At 37.2% G+C, this 26,730-nt stretch overlaps 2 protein-coding genes across 2 annotated transcripts in view; both read left to right on the top strand.

Annotated features, from left to right (window-relative positions):
* LOC131768340 (hemicentin-2-like) overlaps positions 1 to 1,121 on the top strand; it is a 28,141-nt gene extending 27,020 nt beyond the window's left edge. Inside the window, exon 30 of the mRNA XM_066159688.1 lies at positions 612 to 1,121. Within this exon, the coding sequence (XP_066015785.1) occupies positions 612 to 985 (374 nt within the window). The 3' untranslated portion in view covers positions 986 to 1,121. The remainder of the gene's footprint in view (positions 1 to 611) is intronic.
* A 3,640-nt stretch (positions 1,122 to 4,761) lies between these two features.
* The window catches only part of LOC131798121 (receptor-type tyrosine-protein phosphatase S-like), a 30,170-nt gene continuing 8,201 nt past the window's right edge, over positions 4,762 to 26,730 (top strand). The window contains exons 1-24 of the mRNA XM_066159687.1: positions 4,762 to 4,975; positions 7,585 to 7,920; positions 8,473 to 8,754; positions 9,205 to 9,486; positions 9,822 to 10,097; positions 10,932 to 11,213; positions 11,618 to 11,926; positions 12,559 to 12,831; positions 13,289 to 13,597; positions 14,144 to 14,419; positions 15,695 to 15,973; positions 16,306 to 16,581; positions 17,290 to 17,565; positions 18,330 to 18,605; positions 18,838 to 19,113; positions 19,438 to 19,713; positions 20,224 to 20,514; positions 20,923 to 21,237; positions 21,588 to 21,655; positions 22,216 to 22,450; positions 23,526 to 23,593; positions 24,106 to 24,340; positions 25,112 to 25,387; positions 26,352 to 26,448. Of these exons, the coding sequence (XP_066015784.1) occupies positions 4,918 to 4,975; positions 7,585 to 7,920; positions 8,473 to 8,754; positions 9,205 to 9,486; positions 9,822 to 10,097; positions 10,932 to 11,213; positions 11,618 to 11,926; positions 12,559 to 12,831; positions 13,289 to 13,597; positions 14,144 to 14,419; positions 15,695 to 15,973; positions 16,306 to 16,581; positions 17,290 to 17,565; positions 18,330 to 18,605; positions 18,838 to 19,113; positions 19,438 to 19,713; positions 20,224 to 20,514; positions 20,923 to 21,237; positions 21,588 to 21,655; positions 22,216 to 22,450; positions 23,526 to 23,593; positions 24,106 to 24,340; positions 25,112 to 25,387; positions 26,352 to 26,448 (5,927 nt within the window). The 5' untranslated portion in view covers positions 4,762 to 4,917. The remainder of the gene's footprint in view (positions 4,976 to 7,584; positions 7,921 to 8,472; positions 8,755 to 9,204; positions 9,487 to 9,821; positions 10,098 to 10,931; positions 11,214 to 11,617; positions 11,927 to 12,558; positions 12,832 to 13,288; positions 13,598 to 14,143; positions 14,420 to 15,694; positions 15,974 to 16,305; positions 16,582 to 17,289; positions 17,566 to 18,329; positions 18,606 to 18,837; positions 19,114 to 19,437; positions 19,714 to 20,223; positions 20,515 to 20,922; positions 21,238 to 21,587; positions 21,656 to 22,215; positions 22,451 to 23,525; positions 23,594 to 24,105; positions 24,341 to 25,111; positions 25,388 to 26,351; positions 26,449 to 26,730) is intronic.

Raw genomic sequence — 26,730 nt, 5'->3', positions numbered from 1 at the left:
TGCTACGGCTTTTCTCCGGGCTGGAAATCCTTGTATAACACCGCAGTTTATATGATAAAAAAATTTCTAGAAAAACTTTACGCTGACGCGCGCGCCAACATTGAGAAAAAAAAACCATACTAGAGCCTCCTCAATTTGATATTAAAATTATGTCTTTTTTATTTCTTTCGTATTGTCAGAGGAATCTACAGTAGGCTAAAATCTAAGCACATGCGTTTAAAATCGAAAAAAATAAAAAGATAAAACAAAACGAAACGATTAAGAAGCGAAATATTTAATAAATATAAAAAAAGCAAGGTCTCACGACAAAACAAAAATTAAAAAGAAAAACAAACAAACAACGAAATAAACAAACAAGACTTTTGGTCATGATTCACAATTAATTTAGATTAGAACATTGGGATCAAATGATATCAACCTCTATGCCACTTCGAACTTTAGAATTGCTTTTTTTACCCAATTCGAATTTCGTTTTGACTTATTTTTACAGAGGAAGGGTTTCATTTTTGTTTTGGTAATGTTTCATAAAAAGCAATGATGTGATTTCCGCGGATTTGTTTCAACACAGTTTACCTCTATTTATCGGTATATTTTCTTTACTTTTTGGACAGTTGTACAGAGCATCTTTCGGGTTAATGACATCATATGGTCATGGATCGTTTTCCTGTTGCTTCTTTTGATTGGTGTATTGATATGGCGGCTTAGAAGAGCTCAGGCGAGCAACAGATCAGCGACTGCTAAGAAAGCCACTATTGGAGATACTGTCCAGTCTGTCTTTCCACTTGAGCAGCATGCGTCAGAACCAGGGTCATATATGGAGCTACGCCCCAGGCCTTCGGAAGGACAAACACGAGTCTCCCCTGAATACCAGTCCTTACAAGGGAGCCATGTAAACACTGGGTATTACAACGTGGTTCCCGAGGAAGGGAACAAAAGAGGATCAAATGAAGAAATATATGAGGAAATAGAGCTTTCTGACTGTTAGTTTCTAGTTTTTAGCGAGTTCATTGTTACGTAGTCGCACATAGATATAAATGATTCCAGAAATGTTGTAGCTTACTCGCCAACTACACGTCAAATAGGAAGGTATTTAGGTGTTATTATAAAATATGCTTTGCCTCTACAGTGGATAATTGCATAATACTACATCCGTTTGAAAATTGACTGTATGTTCTTTTCGTACAATAAATTCTGAACTGTAGTTTTCCCAATTAACAGATAGAGAAGCCTTGACTTTGCTCTGCTTGCTCTGTTGTAAAGCACGAAGGAAGCGGCTAGAGCGCGAAAGAAGTGTAGGGAGAAACACGAGATGTAGCACTTCCTGAGTGCTCTAGCCGCTTCTTAAGAGCTTTACAAAAGAATAGAGCATAGTTAAGGCTTCCCATTTGTTTCGTAGTACAGAATCCGTTAAATTCTCCATGAATTACTTTCAATTTTCAGAACAAACTTTATTTCCAAAGCGAATAACAGTGTCGTCAGCATGTTCTATGCTCTCATAGAGTACACTACAATAGTTCAGTCAGAATCCCTGTTAGAATAGTTCAAATAATCTGATTGGCTGTCCACGACTAAAGTTGTCAAAAATGTAAAACTGTCAAAGTTAATAAACTATCAAAGTTCACATTCTGCGATAGTTTACAAACTAACATAGTTCGGCAGGTCGAATTTAACGCTTTTGCCTGAAATTTTTTAGTCTTAAATGTAGAATCTGAAAGTGAAATGTTCGGTGAAATCCGGCCAAATTGTGGCTCACAAAAGCACGCAAGTTTTTTCCCATGAAAATCAGACAATGAACTGTTCAAGCGTGTGTTTTATTAATGAACGGCAGCCGAATTTTCCGCAACATGAAGATTGTTCGGGATGACAGCGCCGTAAAACTCGGCTGCAGTGACTGATGTAGCCTTCCACTCAACGCAACGGAAAGGATATCAGAGCAAGCTCGTAGTTGTTCACTCAAAGGGCGGCCGTTGTAATTTCTGAGGCTTACTTGACTACGGAGACCCGAGATCGCCATGATGAGCTTACCGCTTTGCACCTCAGTATGATCGCGGTCGCTCTGACACTGTCACGACTAGTATGAATTTGAACAGTTATGCCAGTTTGGCTTCATTTTTCATCATTTCTGTTACGTTCTGTTTTGTTCTTGAACACGAAACTATATATACTTCACCTGTGAGCTGTGTTTGATTTTTATTACCGTACGTAAGCTTGCAATCAATCTTGCAATCAGAGTTTTCTCTCTGAAGATTTTCTTCTCTGCTCACGTTATAATTACGTCAATTACGGCGCCTGGCATGTTTACAAACCTTTGTTTGGTTCTTCTGTTGCTATTTGCCAACTCGTCTGTTCCGAAATTTCATTTTCAGAAAAATAATTAGAGAAAACTCCCGGGAAAGGGAAAGTAAGCTTGCATAATATATACATGGTAAATACGATGTCTTCTCTCGATCTACTTGCATAGTGTGAAGCAATCGGAAAGTTTCTGTAAAGTGTGACAAAGATGTTTTACGTGCATGACATTTTCCGGAAGTTACATGTACGAGTCGATGATGTGTTTGGGGGTTACTAACATTATTTACTTACAAAGATAAGTGAAATTTGCTGATTTCGAAATATATTGATGATAACCTTCTTAATATGTGCGTGGTTACAGTTAAATATAGTCTTAAAACAAGCGCTGTAATTGACTTGGCTTTAGTTTTGGACTGAAACCATTTTTGCGATCCCTGTATCGTGTTTCGCAGAACAGTGAGAACAAAAACTTGAAAGGGTTAACCCCTGAGCCTGAGGCGTCGCCAGAATTTATCTCTGGTCTCTGAAAAGGACTTAAAGGAGGAATTGTTTCTTGGCATACCTTCTTAATTAAACTTTCTTGTCATCAGAATGGTGGAATAACTCGAAAGGGATATACAAGTATTTATTAAGATGTTTCTGAAAGGTAGAATAGTGCATTGTAAACGTACCAGACAAGATATCTTTACTTCTTTGTAAGAAAGGAAATGCTTCTCTGGCTAATCATGTACGTAAGCTTGATTCGATCATTTTTGTTTTCTTGAGCTGAACTTATCAAGAAATTCGATAAGGGTTTCCTTAGAACCTGCCCAGATAGCAACTGATGATGTCATCTTTAAACCGCTTAGAGCGACTTATGATATCATCTTTAATCCCTTTGTATAGCGTTAAGTAGCGAGAGTATTATATAACGACATCTTTCTCGTGGTAATACAAAATACATAGCGGGGTGCCCACCACTTAAAAAATTTTCTCCCTTTCATTATGATCCCCCCTCCTTAGTGGCTTTCAGTAAGGGCTGATCCTCCCTTCTGTTCTCATAAAAACCATGCGATTCCCCCAAAATCTGTCCCACCCCCCCTCCCTAGGCGGTCCCTTAACAATATGGAGTGATAACCATGTTCGTTTCATTAACGTTATATATTGTCAAGAGAATATCAACTCAGTTAATATTCTCTTGATATTGTATAATAATCGCAGATGGCCTTTTCTAAATCTCCGGTTTAAATCTAGCCTACGTGTGAAACGGTGAGAGAACAGTGTGGAGAGTTTGCATACTGATGTTAGGGTGTAAAGAGAACAGTGTGGAGAGTATGCATACTGATGTTAGGGTGTATAGAGAACAGTGTGGAGAGTTTGCATACGTACCCAAGGTGAAACGGAGGCGAGGTTTCCCCTTCCTTATCAGGCGGACTAAACGCCTGCAATTACAATATCTCTCTAACAGTAAATCAACTGCGGACTTTGTTTACAATATTATGAAATCTGTCTCCCTCTCTAATGCAGTCATTTACAATTCCGTGACATAATTAATATTTACTGGGACATTTAATCAATGACTCAATTCGTAATTAATATTCCCCGACACAATAGGAGCCCACAGCAAAACTGTCATACTTGAAGTTTGCTTTCAAGCGTAATGAGTTTGTTATTGTCATTTTTCGAAGGAGCAACTTGAGGATTATATTTCCGTTTCTGATTTGTGTTGTAGAAAAGCTGTCATCTTTGAATTTTGCATTCAATCATAATTAGCTTGTTATTACTATGGTTTTAACAAGAGCAAAGTCCGGGTTATATTTCCACGTCCAATTTGTGCACGTGAGAAGTGTATTATCCTTTTAAACAGTCAGATATGAAAGTTAAACTTGGCTCGCGTTAGATATTAGACTTAAATGGTTGTGGGAAAATAAACAAGGAAGTAGTGGCTGTTTTGAGGGGCTACGTCTGAGGTGGAAAGCGTTCATTTGCATCTGAGTGTCATCATGAATCAATATCAGTTCTCTTGCAGTTTTAAACAATATACATCGTAGACAAAGTCGCTAATCGAAAGACTTGTAATTAATGGACCTTCCTTTGCCACTTTTTCGCTCCAAGTCAACAGAATAGCGTTCACCTACTGAAAAGCATAGATGAAACGTCAAAGATTTGAAGAGCGAGCCATTATTTTTTCTAGTTCCTGCGGAATTAAGTTAGTAAACAAAGTCATTGACAGTTCAATCTGTGAAATACATTCCTGTACATGTCTCAGAAATTATCATGCGGAAATCGATAATGTTTTCTATCAGACGGATGCATTCGGAGAACTAACAGTTTACATATTGTACAAAATTTGCAAAGCACCAGGAATCCTTCGTTATAGTGATCAAAATGAAGGTTTATGATAGCTCTTGACTAACAATCTAAAACCTCAAACTGGCCGTGCTCGGCGGAAATGCGTGACCCATTAGTCAATAATTATTTAAGGCCAGTAATTGATACCTTGCACGGATCATCGTGTTACAGAGAAGTGTCGGCATAGCAAGGTTCGTTCTACCGACTATTCGCTTCTTTATGTTGAAAAAGGCCGCATTTATTCGCTTTAAAGCAGCCCAATCGATGTGAAAGACAACAAAAGACATCTGTGTAATGGAGACAGGTTCACTTACAATCTGTGTGTATGCTCTTTTCGTGTTTTCCGCCGAAGGTAAGGTTTACATGCATCTCATTGTTAGAAGCCATTATATGCTTGTATGTGTTGACAAAAGCGAAACTTTGACCTAACACAGTAGAAACTTCCGAGACGGAGCTTAAATTTGCGCTTTCTACACAAAATGTATTGTTTATTTCTGAAAATGAGAGTTTGATTCAGCTTGGATATGCATCTGAAAATGTGAAAGTTTAATGCGGTCGTCTACAAATGTGTCGGAATTGAAGTGAACATATCAACAAGGAACGTATAGAAAGTAAGGCACCCTACCGTTTCCAACCATGTTTCGTGCTTTCGTGATGTGAGGCTCGATAGAGAAAGCGGGGGCCAGTAACTATCACGAGAACCGTATGAACTGCGCGACAGAGATAAACAGCACGACGAGAAATGCATGTTGGTGCCGAATGTTGTGAATAGGAAACATGGAAATCCGACGCAAAAGTTAAAGTGGTTTCCACGGGATAAGACAGTGTTAGTGAAAGTCCAAGCTTCATTGAATGTTTAGAAACCAGAAAGAGGCCATTTTTTTCCTGTTTGTCGCCTGCTGTTACGGATCTGAGGTGTTGTGCTCTACATCCGTCGTTCGAGACTTCCGTGTTTGCTCGTGATACTCACCTGGATTGCAGCGAATTTTTACTGCCTGCTTCAAATGACGGTGGCGCTTCGGGTGACAAAAAGCCGATGCAAATCGTGTACGTTTCGATCAGTAAAATTTAGTAACTGATGAGTTTTCAACGGCGGTTTATTTTTGCCGATCATTATCGATACTACGTGCGTGACGGGGAAGATGAAACAACAATTACAAACCATCTTCCTAAAATGGTCAAGTTCTTGTATTAATGCAGAATGATTTTCACGTAAAGAGTTACAACGCTCCAAAAATGAAAGGAAATGAATGCAAGAAAGCGCAAGAAAACTGAAAGGGTTCGTCTCTAAGGAGCAGTGTCAGAGTAGCACTTACACTAAATAGAATCCTGTAGTTTGGTTTTGAAATGTTCATACAGGTTTGAATAGCGTAAGCCATCAGAACTCAAATATGAAATAACAGAAGCCAAATTTTTAAAAAAGGGGTTTGCGAGCGCTAATCAAATTATGATATTCGATACGTTTTGTTGACGTCTTTCGTCACGAGATAATAAAATTTGTCAAATTTTGGCCTTTTAAAATGCTTAAAGTGTTAATCGGTGTGGTTTAAAGCTCTGTCCTTCTATATTTTCTACTTAAAATGGTTAAAATCTAAGATTTATTGAGCTACTCACATAAAAAGGTCGGAGTTTGCTCAATGAACTAATTTGCATAATCGGCTGTCACGCTTGCAATATCGCTAAAAGTTCGAAGTCACCTCGGCGAAGAAAATCAATAAGTGCAAGATGTTTTTATATTTTTCTGCAGCCAAACATCTTATTAGCAGAAATCAAGCGGAGTTTTTAATGGTCTGGTCTGGACTTGAGCAATATCAATCGAGAAAGAAAGAGTACTTTTAACCAATTTCAGAAAGCTGTCCAACGAGTGTTTTTAAATAAATTATGACGAGCCTCTGAATAAACGAATATCAAAATTGAAATGCATTTTATACACCTTATATATCACACACTTTAAGAATACAAAATATTTTTTGTTGCATGCGGTGTGATACGAGGACCGGGCTATTCAACATTTGAAATTTTCGATGTCGCAAGAGGTCAAAAAAGGGCCTTTTGCAGCTTTGACTTTTGAGAGCTCTAAAAATTTTATTTTGAGGTATTTCCAAAAACTAATGTGGTTTTATTTACTTGTTACCAAAGATAGTTTATTGGGTAAAGTTTGAGGGAAAACTTTTTTCCGATGCGAAATGCCCTGGACCGCTCTTACAGAGATCGCCTCTTAATTTTTTGTTGCGCGGTTGAAGTGAAGGAACTTCAGAAATTCTCAACTAGAATTCTCCAAACTGTTCGCCGTGAAGGAAAACTTGGCATGTTCTTGCTCTAAGAAAATTATAGCGAGAACTGGATTTTCATTTCAATATTAACTGAAAATCTATCAACATGAGGTAAAAAATCACTTTCGAAATGACTGAACACTCAACATTTCGGTTGCTGCCTGCGATTTCAGATTTCGTTTGATCTGGGGCAATAAAATGTGAAAACCACTCAGCTGCGCTTCGTGGTCTACAAAATTTTCTCGTGCTCCCCCAACATCCTGTGTGCTTTTATTAGCCGATAGAAACCGATAGAAAGTGTGGTTCATTGCGTAATTATATAATAAATTAGGCAAAATTTTGGTAATGTTCATCTGTGCTACTGTCCTCCAACAGTATATACGTAAGAACCAATCAAAATTAAAATAATAATTAATAACACTATTTGCCCATACAATAAGACTAACTTTAAAATGGCTAAATCGAAATATTCTTATAAAGAACTAAAATGGTTTAACGTATATATTTCCAATGTTAATTTATCGTTTTTTTGTTTTTTGTTTTTTGTTTTTGTTTTTGTTTTTTTTATTTTTCTTGGATATCCCAAGACTGTAAAGTTATTAAGCGATGTAGTTATATGCGATTATTGAAGTTGTTGTAGAATTCTACCAAAGCCGCGGCCCGAAAATTGTTATGTTTGTCTTATCAGGTGCGCCGGTGTTTACTGAAGAACCTAAAAATCCATTCCTTGCTGTGGAAGGTGACAATGTTACGCTGGAATGGAGGTACTCACTTGGCAAAGACGTATCACTCTCTCAGGCGTTATTTGAAAAAGATACGCAGATTTTAGACAAATATTCCCCTTTTGTCAAACCATGGATAAAACCATCTTACCGCGGTCGCATACTCGTGGACATTACAAATAATTACACATCAATCATTCTCCTCGGTGTGAAAAGAACGGACGAGGGAAGCTACAAGTTGACAGTTATCTCCAGCGAAGACCGAGCAAGAAATGAAAGTAAATTGGAGATTTCGATACTGTGTAAGTAAAAAGAACCTATGAAAAAGAATGTTTTACAGACACACGAGGAATCATGTCAATAGTCAGAAATTTTGTCATTCAGATACTTAAATATGACAAATTAAATCTCACAGATTAAGTTGAGTATTTTTCATATTCGGTCTACTTAGGACTTGTTTATACCACCATTCTGGCTTGCTTGGGGAGAGCATCTCCTGTTTAGTGAGTTAGGTGCCCTCTATCACCGTAGAGAACAACTTCTCGCCTTACGCCAGCGCTTCTTAGACCGGCAAGGGACGTGTTCGGTGTGGACTGGTGACAGATAAAGCTGGAAGAAGGATTTCATGAGCACTCTTACCTGACCGAAAAAAAAAAAAAAAAAAAAAAAAAGGAAAGGGACTAGTCGCATATTTTTCACCTGGACAATAAGTTGTTGTAGCTGTATCTTCGAACTTCATCATTTGGAAAGCTTAGCCACGGGAAAAATTATGTTTACAACTATTTATAAATAAAATTCTATTTCAAAGGTCTTGTTTTATATTAATTTGTTCTATTTCTTGCTGATAATAACAGATTTAGATCAACCAAAAATTACTTCACCGGATACCAGACCCGTGGAAGGAACTAACGTGTCTTTATCGTGTTTTGTTGATGGTAAACCCACACCGACAGTATCCTGGACTGTGAATGGTTCTCCACTAAATACAAGCAGAAATTCAAGGGTTTCCCTGAGCAATTTAAACGAGCAACTGACTATAATGAGCTTAGACAGAACAGACAGTGGAGAATACCAGTGTGTGGCGAACAACAGTCTTGGAAATGTTTCTTCCAATCCCAGTGCACTTAGAGTGCAATGTAAGACAATATTTTTTCCTTTCAATTATAATTCTTATGAATATCACGTGTGAAATAGTAAGTTAATTAATTTCTCGATTTTGATTTGTTTGTGATCTTTCTACCAAGTAAAGCATTTGTCTTTTTAATTTTTAAAGTATCGAGGAATTTTTAATTTACGAAGCATTAACTTTGGAATCTCTTATGCGGCGATTATTAAGCTTTTGGGTGAATGCTCTCAAGTAACCGGTAGGAAACTGCCTGATTTAGTTATGTTGCAACAAACTACATTTAATGATATTTCAGTGACTAAATTTAATGATCAATTACCATCATTCGTAGATTGTAGGAAGTAAATTCCAGTGGAATTAGCCATACTCAAGTCAATCTGATATATTGCACTTCAAAAAGCTTTTTTTGCTTTATTCTCACAAAACAAATCAGTCTGTAGCTATTATTTGTTATTTGCAGATCCACCGGCGATCGCTCTCAGTCCCTTGAATGCCACAAAAGAGGAGGGGGAAAATTTCACTTGGTTTTGTGAGGCTTCAGGAAATCCAGAGCCAAATATATCATGGATCTTTAACGGGTCTCATATCAATACGAATTACAATCCTAACATTGTTTTTTCAAAAGACAAACGGAAATTGACGATTACGAATGTTAGCAGGAAAGACAGCGGAGAATACCAATGTCTGGCGTCCAATAACATCGGAAATGCTTCTTCCCAAGTTGTAACATTTGATGTACTATGTGAGTACGATGTGTCGTGAGAAAGACAATCTTGCAATTGCATTACTTGGAAGGAGATTATCTTAAGATCTAAAGAATGAACTCATTGAAATTATGGCTGATTGCAAATTATTTGCAGCCAAAACCAAACATTTAAATCAAAAGTCATTAAGTGGTGTCGTTTGGGTGAAGTCAGACTAGGAATGGTTTGGTTATTATTGCTGTTGCTCACAACACGAAAATTTTGAATACTTGTTAAACCCCAGCAAATACTCCATCACACCTATGCGAAGACTTTGTTGTTGTTTACTATTCACAAAAAACCACAAACTAATGTGGAATGTTTCCTGTTACAGACATACCAGAGATCACTGCTCATCCGGACAATGTGACTGAAAAAGAAGGAGAAAATGTCACCTTATTTTGTAACGCTATGGGGAATCCGGTACCAAAAATATCATGGAATAAGGGTGGATCACCTCTTAGTAACAGCTCCAGGGTTAATTTGTCGGCGGATAACAAACACCTTACTTTAACGAATGTAAAAAGAGTAGACAGCGGAGAATACCGATGTGTGGCCGCTAACAGCCTTGGATACGATACCTCCAATCCTGCTTATTTAGGAGTGCAATGTAGGTGGAACATTTTAATCGCTTTTTCTTTCGTATCTGACCTTTAATTAAGAAATTGTTTCAGATTTTGATGATGTCAAAGTCGGTGTGTTTGTTTGATGTTAAATGGTTCAGCCTGCATTTCCATATTTCTAATTTTTTCAGCTTCCGATGCCTATCCCTGTTTTAGCATTGTAAATGACTTAGAGTAGATTCAACATAAATGGGTTGTTTGTCCATTGCCTACCTCTAACGACAAAATCTTCAGATTTTCTTGACAGTTTGCAGGTAGCCATTAAGACCTGAGTGAAGAGAGGCACTGTGAGCCAAAAGCAAAAAGCTAATATCCTCGCCTGTATTCGAAGCCGGACCTTTTAATTCGAGTTCCGGCGAACTAATCCCATGTCTCTTTATACATTTTTCTTGTAACTCCTCACTAGTTGTTTCGATGCGACTTTCAGTTCTATTTCTTAGTAATTACTTAATGAAAGTGTTTAAGAATTGATCGGTTCGTCCATTGCCTAGAGCAGATGGTAAGGTCCTTCATTTACACTATACCAACACGACTGAAGAGTTCGTAAGCAATATTATATTTTAGAGGCCTAAAGAAGCTTTCAGTCATCTTCGAATCTACACGTAAAACTAAGTGATTCAACTCACCCGTTTATGGCTTATTACCCAGGACTATAATTTACACTGTCATTTGGTCAATTAAGATTCGAGTCCATTTTGATGGGTGCATCATGTACAAGTCCTTGCCACAACCTTTTTCTTTCTTAAGTAGAGTTGACTTAGACTCAAGGGGGTAAAGGCCCAACACTGTTAATTTTGCTTGTCTCATATGGATGACTGTAGTTAAACCCGAGATCAGCCCTCTTCCACGATTGATTCAGAGAATCGAAGGAGAGAAGTTGACCATATTTTGCAACGCCACTGGAAATCCACTACCGACAACATCATGGACTAAAGACGGGAATTCTGTGTGCACCAGTTACGGTTCGAGAGTGAATTTGTCTTACGAAGGAAAACAGCTCATTGTCAAGAATGTGAGCAAAGGAGACAATGGAGTGTACCGATGTGTGGCGGAAAACAGTCTTGGAAATGTTACGTCCCATGGCACTACCTTGGAAGTGTATTGTAAGTAGTGAGCATTTTTGATAGATGAAACTTGAAGTTTTTCTTGTGAAGCTGAAATGGTTCATTTTGCTTTCCACGCAAGAGCCTTCCTTGGTCTTAAACGTTTTATAGACATCAGAGTCTCGTTATCTCGAAAGTCTGAGGGACAACCAACTACCGAGTCGAGATAACAAAGTTATTATACATAATATTACTGCCTAATTTGCACTGGTTTGAAAAGCCTAAGAAAAGTTGGCCTAAAAGGCCTTGAATAACGGATTCCAGATTTATTTGCACGCTAAAAGATTCCCGTTATTATTGATGCCAAAACAGTGCGGAACTGAAATGGTTAATCTATGAAACTGGTACTTGAAAAGATAAGATATCATTAAATATGCAATTTATGCTTCGTTTTGCAAATGTAGATATACCAGGAGTCACAATGATTGGTGGTCCACAACAATTTGCAATTGTCGGTAAAATAAAGAAAGTCCTATGCGAGTACGATGCTATGCCACCCGTGTCTGAAGTGCAGTGGATAAAAGATGGAGATGTGATTGCTAGAAATTCTAGTCTGCTGGTTAACGAGTCCCGCATCTCTGTTCCTCATTACAATGAAAGTCAAATACAGTTACTTATAAGTCAAAGTACTTCCCAGGATGCTGGAAACTACTCCTGCCTTGTTATTAATGCTGTTGGTAACTCATCCCAGAGGACGTCAGTCATAAGCCAGGGTACTGTATGCTAAAAAGCACTTTACAACTACGTTTGTTTTTTTTTGTTTGGCCATGGGTAATTCAAATTGGTTGAACAGTGGGGGTCTAATTTTTCGTAAGTGCTCCCATGAGGTTTCTAGAGGGGCTGCTTTAAAATGTCCTCGCCATCCGGATGATTTACTTATTGGAGAAGTGGGTTCACATTTTCATTTTAGAGAAGGACGGAGGGGAATGAGGACCATGCGACGTTACAGCAGAACCAATGCAATCCACAATCAGAAAATCAATAATTTAAAATCTTCAGCTGTTTAAAGAACTCCGGGATGGAACTAGTCCGTCCAGTGCCAAAAAATACTTAATCATAGGCGAAGACCTAATCATTCACGTGGAGCACCAAGAGTGCTATTTCAGAAAAATCCAATCTGCTCCTTTTTGTTTCCGGTTAATCAGGAGCTTTCTTGTTTGGGATAAAGCAACTCTCCCATAATTACGAATGAAACTCGTGTTTGTTCTATTCAGTGAACCGTTTCAAGTTTACAGCTGCTGGTGTATTCTGTTTCAAGTTAGTCTCTTGATTGAAAATATAAATGTCACAATTAGAATGGATGTTAAATATCAAATTAGGCAGCTCTTGCTTCTTTTTCACACAGAGCTGCCCTTAATCACCACCCGTCCAGAAGGGAAAACTCCCATAGAGGGAGAAAAGATAACTCTGTCCTGTAACGCCACCGGAAATCCAGAACCATCAATATCCTGGGTTAAAGATGGATCTCCCATAAAGAGCAAATCTAGGATCGGCCTTTCAAAAGACAATAAGCGATTAACAATAACGAATATAAGCAGAACAGACAGCGGTGAATACCAGTGTGTGGCGAGAAACAGAGTTGGAAATGATACCTCAAATTCCAGAGTGGTTGTTCTTTGTAAGTGTCGTACACTCTTTAATTTCCAGGTCTTACTTGTTGTAACTGTATTTATAATCTTTATCAGTTGCATTGACATCCTGGAACCTTATAAAGTGATCATTTCACTGCTCTTCCGTTGTCGAAAATTGGATGAAATGGTTGTTTATTTTAACCAGAAGCACAATTTACCTTTGGATGTACGTTCTTGATGCCGAAATGGGTAGTGCAGCTGTAGCCTTTTCTCAAATATTTTTCTCTTACTTATGTCATTGAAAATTTTATCTGATCTATTTCACTTTGTTCGTTACCTTGTTCAGTACTTGCCTGTTGTGAAATTCATGGGGCGTCGACTGGTGATCGTCTGTTTGTTAAAAGTTAAATGTAGGTCGACATCAAGAAAGCTACAAAGTGATAATTGCATGCCACACGTTCGAATTATTTATTAGCTCTAACACCGACGCTATTTACTTTTCAGTTGAACCCGAGGTTACAATTGATGGCGATCAGGAGCAATATTTGGCTAAAGGCAGCAATATCTGGCTGATATGTCGGTATGAAGCGTCGCCACCAGTGTCTGAAGTGCAATGGATAAAAGAAGGAACTGTGATTGTTCGAAATACTTCAGTGCAGATTAATGATTCAAGAGTGACAATTCCATCTTTCAATGAGAATCAAATACAGTTGTCAATCACTGCAGCTTCCCTAAAGGATGGGGGAAATTACACCTGTAAAGTCACGAATATTTTAGGCAGCACGCGGGATACGACAATGATCATAATCAAAGGTAAATGATAACCAGTTAAACTAGCCAATTGGTGGAGAATCTTTCCTTCAGTAACGTTTATTAATCAGTCATTGGTTTGAGTCGCTATCAAATTTGAAACCATAAGGTAAGAATACAATTGTACCACTTTAACTGAAGAGAACGTTTTCTCCCGTACCACATTTACAACGAGATCGTCCTTGAAAACTGCTCATTCCAAACCCTAAACGTAGTACACTGTATGTTATTTTTTGGTGCTCTGTATTGTGAGATTACCATACGAATTTATAGAAAATGTAATATAGGCATTATACAATTCCTGCACCAAAACGCAATATCTAACGAATTTATTAACTATAAGTCAGCTCTCCAAATTCGTTTTCTCTTGTTTTAATTAGAGTAACACGTATGTATATATATTTTAATTATCCTGCTTAGTCAATAAAACAACGGACAAGGTGAGAACTGTTAAATACGTTTGGAAAGAGATTACTATTACATGAACATGAAAACTTGTATTATTTTTTTAAAATAATTTTTTAATGATAATACTGTATTTGTCCACAGATAAACCTGAGATCGTGACGCATCCTCAAAATATCACAACAAGAGAAGGTCAAAACGTGACTTTGTATTGTAACGCTACTGGAAGTCCAGTTCCAACAATATCATGGTACAAGAATGGATATCCTATAAATAACAGCTTCAGTACCATTTTGTCACCAAGCCATGAACAGTTGAAAATAAGGAATGTGAACAGAATAGACAGTGGCGATTACACATGTCAAGCAAAAAACAGAGTTGGAACGGATACTTCTAACGCTTCCACGATTAATGTTCAGTGTAAGTGACTTAAATTAGCCATAGTACATGAATAAGCACTAGCAGTCCTTTTGATGTACCATAAATCTATCATGAAATGTCAATAATTTACTTGGCTCCCTCAAGCCCGGCCGAACAATTTATTTTAGCACGCTGTTTCAGCCAATCAGAATGCGCGTCATATAGATAACTCATTATAATTGCTTTTGCAGCTCTAGCAATAATTATTTTTTTATCGGCCGTTCTTTCATCTTCCTTTTGGATCAAACTATGCTTTCTTAGTATGGAGGATCTTCTCGCCGGAATTTTTACCTTCAGAGGGCTTCTTTTTCACTGGTTCTTCGTCCTATCAATGTTAGTGTTTTATTCATCTACTCAAGAAGGTAAAAGACATTTTTCATTATTCGAAGAAAGAATTTTAACAGATTTGGAAGCGGAGATCAACCTCGTTAACTTCCATATACGAGGTAAAGGCCTTGGCCGCGCATTGACTTCATCAGTTTAAATCTCCGGGTATTCACGATGTAAATGGATTGAATTCTCTCGAGTGCGAGAGAAGGATCGTGTTAAGCGAAATTTGCTTAGATTCACTGTTTCAGTCCATTACCTTAAGCAAAATATTTCGATATTGTAATTTAATTGGAAAGTTTCATTTTTCTCGTGTGATTATCTCAATTAAATCTGATAACCCGCTTGAATATAGTAAATTTTGATCGAATTCATTTCTTTTAATTTCTTACCAAGGTGAGCTTAGTTTATATTACCTATATATGTTTCGGAAATTACGTATTTTATACTCGCATTTTAAACAAAATACTCATTTTGATCCAAAAGAATTCCGATGATTTTCAAACTAATTACTGATATACTTACTCTTAGTCTATTTCATGTTTTACGAGAAGAAAATTGCCTCGATGGGAAGTGACCAGTATTGTATTTTGAAAATGCTTGTTGCTATCGTACGTTAGTATATATAGTGGCCGGTTTGTTTGTAAGCGATATCGCAACATACATTCTAAATTGGAACCGTTTCATGTACACAGCGCAACTAATATCTAGTTGAGCATTATGCAGCCTTTCTTCATAAAGAGTTTCCTTTTGTAGCATCACTTTATGTCCTTGAACCGAAAGATTGAGGAATGATCAGTCAGTTGTCTGACAGCCTGTCCGTGGAGCAAAGATTACGCTGAAAACACAAACCGCGAGCGAAGTGGTTGCATAACGTAATTTGTTATTATGTTATATTTATTTTTTCTTATTAGTCCTTTGCATTGTAAAATTTTTCTGAAATTGCAGTTCGAGCTGAAATCGTCTTTCATCCTCAAGTGAATGTCATAAAAGAAGAGGGAAGTAATTTGACTTTGTTTTGTAATGCCACTGGAAACCCAATACCGATAATATTATGGACCAAAGATGGATCTCCCATAAACAACAATTCCAGAATCAGGTTTTCAAAACATAACAGGCTGTTGACCATATCAAATGTGAACAGAACAGACCGCGGCCACTACCGTTGTGTAGCGAACAACAGCTTGGGAAATGATACCTCAAACGTTTCTACTGTTAACATTCAATGTAAGTTCTCATCTCATTGCTGTACTGGTAAGAATACTCTACTTTCTCTTACCAGGGTATGAATATCGTTTTGATACTCGGCGTCGACTGTCGGCAGATTTCATGCTTCTTTCTCCAATTCACCCTTTTTTTTTGTTTCCGCTATAGTCAACTTTTGTTATAATCATTGTTTAATAAACATGGCCTTACTCTCCTACTCTTTGCAGGAAAATTTCATCCTATGCTTTTTTTATAACAGAAAACGGATGTACAGTCATGTATGCATTTCTATGCAGACGTTTTGTTTATCTGTTATTTGCCCTTTGCTAACAAGATTGATTTCAAAATTGCAGATAAACCTGAGATTACTTCTAATCCTAAAAGTGTGGAAATAAAAGAAGGAGGAAACGTGACCTTTTCTTGTAATTATACTGCAAATCCATTACCGAAAGCATCATGGACTAAAGATGAATCGCCTATAACTAACGATTCGAGGATCAGTTATTCAGTTGTCAATAAAGTTTTGACGATAATGAATGTGAACAGAAAGGACAGTGGAGAATACAGATGTGTGGCGAGCAACAAACTTGGAAACGACACATCAGAAGCTGCTGAATTAAATGTGAAATGTGAGTTCATTGCATTGTCCTTTAAGATATCGATTAGAAATAGAACAGAGCATTTTAATACGCAAAGTCTCTTTCGCAGTAAACACCTTAAGGTAACGTCTACGGGGAAATCGATATTTTAAAATCTTCTTTTTTCAGTCCTCGAAAACGATTACGAAATGCTCGTAAGAAATAATTAATAATTTGGTCGGAGAACAAACTCTCCCATGAATGGCCGTAATAAGGCGGTCGGGAATATACTTTTACCCTTTAACTCCCATAAGTGACCGAGAGAGAATTTCTCCTTACAGTGTCAATGCAATATTAAGCAGACAAGTAACGAGAATAAAGAAAAATAGCGATTAGGGGATAATTATTTGATCCAATAATAAATTCTCTGAACTAACATTATAAGAATTTTATGGTTGACATTAAGGAGAATTACAGGTTTGATCTGGGCATTAGATGGTTAAAAGATTTGGAAGTGTGCACATCTTAGATGACAGCTGTTAGGAACAACTACTTAACAAAGAGATTTCTTTATGTAAAACACTTTTGATGACTCCCTTATATCTCCATCGTCTTGTAAAAACTGCACTGAGCACTTGTTCAAGATATACGCAAAAATGTTTGTTCAAAAATTTGACCACAACCTGTTGTATAGTAACATGATTGTAAAAAACAATTTCTATGCATAGCCCTGCTTATTGTGTTTTTTGTACATCTCAGATCGCCCTGAGGTAACAAAACATCCGCAGAATGTTACGGAAATAGAACGAAATAATGTGACCTTAACTTGTAATGCTACCGGAAATCCAGAGCCACAGTTTTCGTGGTTTAAAGATAAAGATCTCGTGAAAAGCACCAACAGGATTTATTTGTCAGCGAACAACTCGCTCCTGACAATGACAGATGTGAACAGAAACGACAGCGGAGAATACCTGTGTGTCGCCCGTAATGAAGTTGGAAACGATACCTCGAAAATTGTGGTATTAGATGTACAATGTAAGTAAAGCACTATCCATACAATTCCATACAATTATATGCTGTAAGTAGAAGTGAGACAAGGCTTTTAATTGTGAAGTGCGCATATAGGTTGTTTCATGAGTTCGTGCCCTTTTTTGAACTTTCCTAACTGTCTGTTTTATGAAGCGTTGCAAGTCACAAGCCATGTTTACATTTTTTCTATGGACATCTTCAGTATCCCACATGTCCCCCTTTGCTGCTGAAGCACCGTTTCAGCTTTGCCATTTTTTTAAATATTACAAGCATATAAACTGCTCGCTTCAAAACCAGTCAGGGATTACCAAAAGGGATTTTCCTAAATAATTATTTGTTTGTATTTTTACGTTCATTACACTTCAGTTTTCGCTAGCTTAAATGGAGAGCGAACGGTAATCAAATTGGTAAGTCCCAGATTGTGCATGGAAACGTTTTTCTTTATTCAGATGAGTCATTTGTCTCGCTGAATTGTTTAATTCCAAAGCGCATTGTCTGGTTAATATCCATTCACACCAGCAAAACATATTTAAGTAAACTGAGTTCAACTGAATGAAATTATGACGTAGAGGACTAAAAAAACATATTTTTCATAGGTTTCAAGTCGTCACTAATTTGTATTTTCAATGTGCTTAATTTGAAGTCGACAAAAATCGGTTTAAGCAGTTTCTGGGAAGTAAACAATTTAAACCCGTGTTTAACAAAACAGCTTAAAACATGTTTCCGCTTTGGTTTGAATGAGGTATAAGTGGGTTTTTTATACATTGTAGATCGACCTGAGATAGCTACTCAACCGCAGAATGACACAACAACAGAGGGAAAAAATGTGACATTAACTTGTAATGCTACTGGAAATCCAGAGCCAGTGCTTTCATGGTCGAAAGATGGAAATCTCGCGAAAAGCAGCCACAGGATCAGCTTTTCAGCAGACAACAAGCTGTTGAAGATAACGAATGTGAACAGAAAACATAGCGGAAAATACCTGTGTTTCGCTCATAATGAAGTTGGGAACGCCACCTCGAAAATTGCCATGTTAAATGTTCAATGTAAGTGAGCTTTATACGTAGAACTATTTACTTGCTGGAGAGCTAGACCAAACTTTAATATATTTCATGTTTCTTTATAATCAGCGTACGCGGGTCTGCTTTAAAGTGAGAAATTTTTTGTTGGAGAAGGTGAATACCTTCAGAATAATTTACCAAGTACCATTTGTATAGAGATACTGAGTGGATGAGGAACTAGGATAAAATCCATATCCGTCTACCTATTTCGTTTCAGATAAACCGGAAATTATCACTGATCCCTCTGGTGACATGATGAAGGAAGGACAAAACAGGACCTTTTATTGTAACGCGACTGGAAATCCATTACCGGCAATATCATGGAAAAAAGATGGACATTCTATTGGCAATAATTCCAGGATCAGTTATTCAGCAGAGAGCAACGAGTTGAGGATAATAAATGTGTACAGAACAGACAGTGGAAACTACCGGTGTGTGGCTAACAATAGCATTGGTAATGACAGCTCAGATGCTGCTACATTAGTTGTTGAATGTAAGTATTAACAACAATGATAATAATAATAATTATAATAATAATAATAATAATAATAATAATAATATTCAATGAAGGAACCCAACTCGCCAAGGCGGTTTTTAGTGGGCCCCAGTAAATAATTTATTGAACTCTTCTAACTTATTCGATAGAAAGTCAGCCCGGAAGTCTGGAAAACAGTCATTTTGGTCTTGAAGGTCATTTCAGTTGGTTCAGCCATGTCTGCTGTAAACATAAAAGACCACTGAATTGTCGAATTCAAAAAGATATTGGCGCTTATAGCTAGCGTTGCTAATGTTCATTGCAACTGTTTCACAATTGTAGATAAAAGTGAGATTACCACTCATCCTAGTAATGTGACAAAAACAGAAGGAGAAAACATTACGTTACACTGTAATGCTACTGCATATCCGCCCCCTACTCTATCATGGACCAAAGATGGGTCTGACATAAGTAACAATTCCAGGATCAGCTTTTCAGCAGACAAAAAGCAGTTGGCAATCACCAAAGCTAGCCGAGTAGACAGCGGAGCATACCGATGTGTGGCGAACAACAGCCTTGGAAATGATACGTCTATGGCTGCCGTTGTAGATGTTCAGTGTAAGTAAGCGGAATATTCATGAGACAACGAGTTATTGGGATCATTAACTAGGGCTCGATAGTCCTAAAAAAAAGGCCATAATGTTTTGGTTCGAAAAAGGTTAACGGTTAGTTAAACAGCGGCTTTTAAGCTTCCCAATTTAGATAAATTCAAGGTCGTCAGTTTTGTACTGTGGCTCTTAAGGACACTTTCTTGGGTTGCGAATTACGTCAAGCGGCAAACATGTCTGCTGCAGATAGTCACATTACGTTTGAGTTAACAAATCCCAGACGAAAGGAAAAACAGAAACAAGTTGAGAAAAATTTGACACGAGAAAGAATTAAGAAGAAAAGTAAGAGCAGCTTTGGAACCGCACTACTATGCAGCTATGGACACTTGAGTAAATGTTTTCAGCTTGTAATTGAATGATAATTTCTATTTCGCATTGAGAAATCTGTTTGATAATTCGCATATCTCTGAAACTTACCAAACTTGCACGATTTTCTAATTTATTACTATGTTTTTTTTAGTTGCACCTGAAATCTCCATACATCCGAGGGATGTCACAATAGTAAGAGGAGATAATGTGACTTTTAGTTGTTCAGTCGTGGGGAACCCAACACCCAGTGTTGTTTGGGAAAAGGACAGAAAAGACCTAAATGTAACAGGAAATAGTCGATTTAACTTGTCCTCAAGGAACAAGTTTAATCACAGTTTAGAAATTGCAGAAGTTCACCGCTCAGACTCAGGGCAATACAGATGTGTAGCTGAAAACAGCAAGAATATATCATATTCATCTGCAGCTACCCTCACGGTGCAGTGTGAGTAAATTCGCTTTAAATGTTTTCAGATATTACCCAGTGTAGTTTCAAAAGTGCTGTGACATGCAATATTTTATTAAATTGCTTTGTTGCGTGCACAAGCTGTATGCCGTAGTATGATATGAGAAGAAACGTTGCCAAAGGAAAAAAAAAATTCATAATGCTACAAGTTTTATGTTTGAAGTCATATCGTTTTACTTCATCAGCATCGATATCTTCAAAGACGTCACTCTAAACAGGGACTCTTTCGCGCATCAAATGTCTGTTTGACTAATTGCTCTCCATAATCTGTCCTTGGCTTTTTAGTGGAGACGTTTAGCAATCATTAACGGTAACTCTAATTTCTTGTTTTTTTTGTTTCTGTTTTTGTTTCTGTTTTGTTTTGTTTTGTTTTTTTTTGTCCTGCAGATGTACCAGACCCGCCAAAGGATGTCGAAGTGATCACGAGAGGATCACAGGAAGTGAATATCTCCTGGACAGCTGGTTTCGATGGAAACAGTGCTATTCAGAACTACACAGTGGAAATCGGAAAAGATAAGCAGACTTTCAGAGATGCCATATGTCAGGGAACACTCTCAAAGAATAATTGTGTGATCTACTCCACAAGAGTTTCTATCAAAGATCTGCTTCCTTGGACAACATATTACCTCAGGGTGTTTGCCACGAACATGATTGGTTCTAGTAACCACAGCTCTGTAGTAAATGTTACCACCGATGAAGAAGGTGCTCTTTTTTGATATTTTAAGTTCCTTTTCATTTGATAAATTTTATCATATACCTGTATTTTGGAGATTCCTTCGGCAAGTGATAAATTGATTAAGTATGTGTTGAGCTTCTACCACTTGTCTTACATTTACTTCGTGTCATTTATCTGTTTGTTTTTTTGCGTTTTTTTGCAGTGTTTTGTTCTTTTTTTTTTGACTCTGTACAAGGCTTTCCCTATGCCTTAAGTTGACTTTTTTAACTATAAATGTATTGCTCTTATACCATTGGGCTTTGTTAGAAAAACTCTATACTTCAATTCTATATTTCTTGTAACTCACGGGGAGAAATGTGCTATTATTTGTTTACAGTACCAAGCTTCGCTCCACCTTTTAACGTGACTGTCCTCAGTTCTACTGCTGTTAATGTTTCTTGGCAGGTATTAGACCCACTTTTTTTTACTTAGCATTTATTAGAGTTTCCTGCTCTACTGACACCGTTATCAAAAGTTTTTTTAAATAGCTGTGCTCTATAACATTCAGAATAAGACGACACTAAGACATGCACAGCGTACAATTTGGACACTTTTTCTTTTATAAGAGTTATTGATGACTTATTTACCAATTTACCATGATTTTCGAACAGCCACAACTGTGCTAATATTAAAATGAATGTATCAACATCTTTTCAACTGGCTGCAGGAGCTAAATAAATAAATATATCGCATTGTATTACTATACACTTGAGGAAGAGATGTAGCATGTAGTATATTTATCAAGTAATTGTGGCTAAAGCATATCAATATTCATCATGGAATTACCAATTATTGTTTGGAGAAACTGGAAACCGAAAGGAAATTGCGGTGCAAGGTTAAAATTCCGTGCGAGTGAATTATTGGTTAACAAGTTAAAATTAGTAGCAGTTTGATATCTTTGTTGATTGATTTTAATCTGCTCAGTTCTCTCATCACAATTTAGTATTATTGTCACTGCCATCTAGATGCTCACTAAGGAAGAAGCTCGAGGTGCTATACTGGGGTATTATATTCTGTACAAGAGAAAAAGCGAGCTAGAGGCATCGTGGAAGAACAGAACAGTCGATGGAACAGAGACCACTTCTTTTGTATTGGCGTCTTTAGATGAGTACACATCATACCAGTTTGCCATACAGGCCTTCAACCGCAAGGGTGTCAGCGGTCGGAGTGAAATTGTGGAGAAACAAACAGATGAAGCTGGTAAGTTGCTTAAAGAGCCGTCCAGTAGATTTTTGTACACAAAGTGCTCAAAAGTTACTTTGTTACGTAATCACTAATATGCAACCATCATGCGCCTATCTTACTCTACTCTTGAGGAGCAACTTCGACAGTACCAAAACATGAATGTTGTTGCACAGGCGGCCCATGCTCACGTCTCGAGAAAAAGCCAGCGATTAATTCCTGAAAGCGTCATGCGTTGTGTGACTCGGTGTTTAGTTACGAGAGGAACCGTTGAAAATTTGAACACGTTATAAGGAATAGTATGGAGAGCGAAATATGGTCGATTTACAACGATAAATATTTCGAAATATGAACAACTTACACGTAGAATCAATAAGACTTACTCGCATCCCGTGTGTCCGTTGTAATTTCTGTCGATTTCTGCCGTTTTAAGCTTGCTTTACCGTCACTGTCATTCCTGTCAAAAGACGAAGGAATAACAGTAATGGTAAAGCAAGCTTAAAACGGCAGAAATCGCTAGGTGTTCAAATTTTCAAGGGTTCCTCTCGTAACTTAACACCGAGTCACACAACGCGTGACGCTTTCATGATTTAATCGTTGGCTTCTGGAGACGTGAGCTTGGGCCGCCTGTGGTTGTTGTGTCTTCTTTTCTGTGCATTTTTTTTTTTTTGCTTTATTTTCTTTTATTTGAGAATATTACTTGTGTCTCTGTATTTTGGAGATTCTCTGAGAAATAAAATCTCTCGACCACTGGTAAACTGATAAACCACAGTACGTATTAAGGTTCTAGAGCCAAATTCAGCTGATTGTCAAAGTAATTCAAGATTTCTTTGGATTTCCTTTACGCAACACTTTTTCAATCAATCATCTAAAACCAAACGCGAATTGGCAACTCGCGTTTTCCCGCGCTTCTGGCAGTCTGCTCGTTTTTATTGCGAGTTCTCATTACCTTCCTGTGACATTTTCCTTCTACGATTTTCCATCGTGATCGCTTTTTGTTTTTTACTTTACATTCATTACATTAAGAATTATGTACTATACAATTTTATTTCTTGTAACGTTAAATAAGAAATGTTAACTTCTTTGCTTACAGTGCCACGTTCTGCTCCAACTTTACATGTGACTGTTCTCAATTCTACTGCTGTTAACGTGTCTTGGCAGGTATTAAACCCACTTAAAAACAAATAGCATCTATTATTGGCACTTTAAAATGCCAACGATGAAACATAAACAGCACGCAAAAAGCTTAGAGATTTTTTTTTAAATACAAATATTTTTGATTTAATCTTCAATTCAGTGCGGAGAACCAAGAAGCCACAAGTGCACACATAGCGCAATCGAATTAATTGTATAAACATGTATCGGAGTGGCTGCAGCAGCCAGAAAACGCATTTACTCCAATATTCAGTATCAGGGAATGCATTGTATGTAGCATATTTACTAACTGCTTGTGGCAAAAATATATTGATATTGTCTATGGAATTCACAATTACTGCTTGGAGAGACAGAAAACTGAAAGGAGTTTGTGGAGCGTGGTCAAATTGCCGTGCAAGTGAAATATTACTTTACCTGTTATATTTAGTCCTAGTTTTATATCTTTATTTGTTGTTTTAATCTTCTCATCACTTTCATAAAACGCTATTCAAGCTAGTGTTATTATCACTGCCATCTAGATGCTCACTAGACAAGATGCTAGAGGTGACATACAGGGCTATTACATTCTGTACAAGAGGGTGAGTGACCTGCAGTTAGACTGGGAGAACGACACTATTAACAGAGCGCAAACTACGTATTTAGTGGTGGCGTCTCTGGAAAAATACACACGGTACCAGTTTTCCATACAGGCCTTCAACCGGAAGGGAGTCGGTGTACAGAGTAACGTTACAGAGATGAGAACAGATGAAGATGGTAAGTTACCCTTCGGTTGCGTAGGGTGGGGTCGGTTCATCAAGTAGGTTAACTTCCAGATTATAACGGCACAGCAGATTGTGGAGCCAACTTCCATAATGCCAGTACTTGTCCTCGTTGGCTTATGTTCTTGAAATCTTAGTTTGTGTTTGCTAGAAATTGTAAGGCGACGGAGACAATTGCTTATGTATCTTGTAATTGAGGCGGATTGTGTTACTAAGTACTTGCTGATTGTGTTGGAGGGCCGTACAAGCGTTCGGTCCGTACGTCACGACCAAGAGTTAAATATTTTCCCGTCCGGCCTGACCAAACTCAGTCAACAAGCATTATATCATATGACCACCAACTGTTGAAAATTCGGAAAATTTGTTTCAATCTAAATATGACGAGTTAGATGGGCACACGTGGGACAACCACAAAATAATTTACAATAGTAACTTTTCCTGCTTCTTTTTTTCTCGAGTTTGAACAAGAAACTCACAATTCATCAAAAAACGCTATTTTTTTAAAAACTCTTTTCTTTTTTCTGTTAAGTTTTTTTGCAACAAAGCTGCTTGAGTACAAGGGCGGACGGCTTTTCTCGGAATGGCTCGTGTCAATTCGTCCGACCCCACTGACGTCAGTTTGCACAATGTTTATTCAATGGAATTGCGTGCGCGGGGCCTAGCTGGTCATATGATAAATAAAGTGACCAACCTGAGGTTGACTTGAAGTACATAATGTATGTTATTGTATATGTATAACTCCTTAAATTGATTATATGCGTTTCAGTACCTTCCAAGGCACCGGAAGGAATCACTGTAGCGGCAAAGAACAGTACTAGTATTAAATTGGAATGGAAACCTGTTCCTAAGCGTGATTTGAATGGCATTTTCACTAAGTATTTCATAACGTATTTGGATGGAAGAAAAAGGACAGTATCAAGTTCTTCGCCAAAAGTGGTTATAAATGGGCTCAGAGCATCGACTACTTACTCCTTTCACATTTCGGCTGCAACTGCCAAAGGTGAAGGTCCACAGAGTAAACCCACGGAAGCTACAACGGATGGTGAGAAAAACAAACTAAATAGCTAATAATGATGATAACAATGATTTTAATAATAAAAATGATAATTAGAAAAGAGAAAAAACTTTTGGACGTAATATAATCATTCAATAAATAATACCATCTTTGTTATTATTTCGTAAATTTTGAAATAAAAAAGGAAAAAGATGAAATTCAGCATGAAAGCAAGTGACGAATGTTCTGATTTCTTCTCTCTTTATATTTATGATAATAATGACATTAACAAGGAAAAAATGATTACAATAATAATAATTATAAAAGTAATAATAATTATAATAGTGCCAGTGATAACTATGAGAAACAAAGGTCGTGCTTCACAGAAAACGTTGCGTGTCCTCTTATTGTTCAAGTGCGAGAAAAAGGAACAGGCAAGAAAGAATTTCATGAAAGGATCTTTTAAAAGAAACTCAAAATATTGGGAAATAAAGGAAAGTATCCTACGCTCCTGATGTCATTGGACCACCTGGAACAATGACCAAGCATTTTCATCCTTCCGTTAAAAGATAGCTGGTCCTTGTATCATTGGTTTTTCAACTTAACTTTCAACTTTCTATTGGGTACTGCAAAGATCTTACGAAATTTGCATTTAAGGGCAATGATGCCACCCATTACCTCATGACGTGAATCTTAATAGATGTTGATAATGATAATCGTGTGGATTTGTTGATTGTTATAATAATGATAATGTTAATTATAATAGTAATGATAATGATGGTAACATAATAACTATGGTAACATTTAATGTCAGGACTTGTGTAATAATTGATGTAAATCCATACTGACATAAGTATGCTAAACGTTACCAAAAATGATTTACTCACTTATTTCGTCATTTGATTTTCAGGATTTACCGTCTTTACTAGTGTATTTCATGTACATTTAAATATTACGTAATTTCTAAATATTCTTTTTGATTTGCATTTATCTGTGTTTCTCTTTGTTTAAGACCCTCCCACCCCTCCGGATCCTGACGACATAGGGACAAATGAAGTTTCTGTTGCCTTTAAACCCTGGCAAATTTTGAGTAATGGAGATAAAGTCAGGTTAGAATTGTTTATTTCATACATTGCTGGTTTTTTTGTCGGTTTTTCTATCTCGAGATTGAATTGTAAATGATTCCAAAGTCTAATCTTAAAGTTGATTCAATAAATCACCCCAATTATCACATGCAATATCTCCTACAAAGGAGTTTTAACTCTTTCACTCCCAGGATCTCTAGTACTTTTCCTTACAGTCTGCCATACAATTCTTATGATATTAGTTCTGAGAATTTGGTATTGAATCAACTAATAATCCCCAAGCTGATATTTTTATTTATTCTCATC

This window comes from Pocillopora verrucosa, chromosome 12 (genome assembly GCF_036669915.1).
Source record: "Pocillopora verrucosa isolate sample1 chromosome 12, ASM3666991v2, whole genome shotgun sequence".
Taxonomy (NCBI): domain Eukaryota; kingdom Metazoa; phylum Cnidaria; class Anthozoa; order Scleractinia; family Pocilloporidae; genus Pocillopora; species Pocillopora verrucosa.
This window is presented reverse-complemented; position numbering and strand designations above follow the sequence as displayed.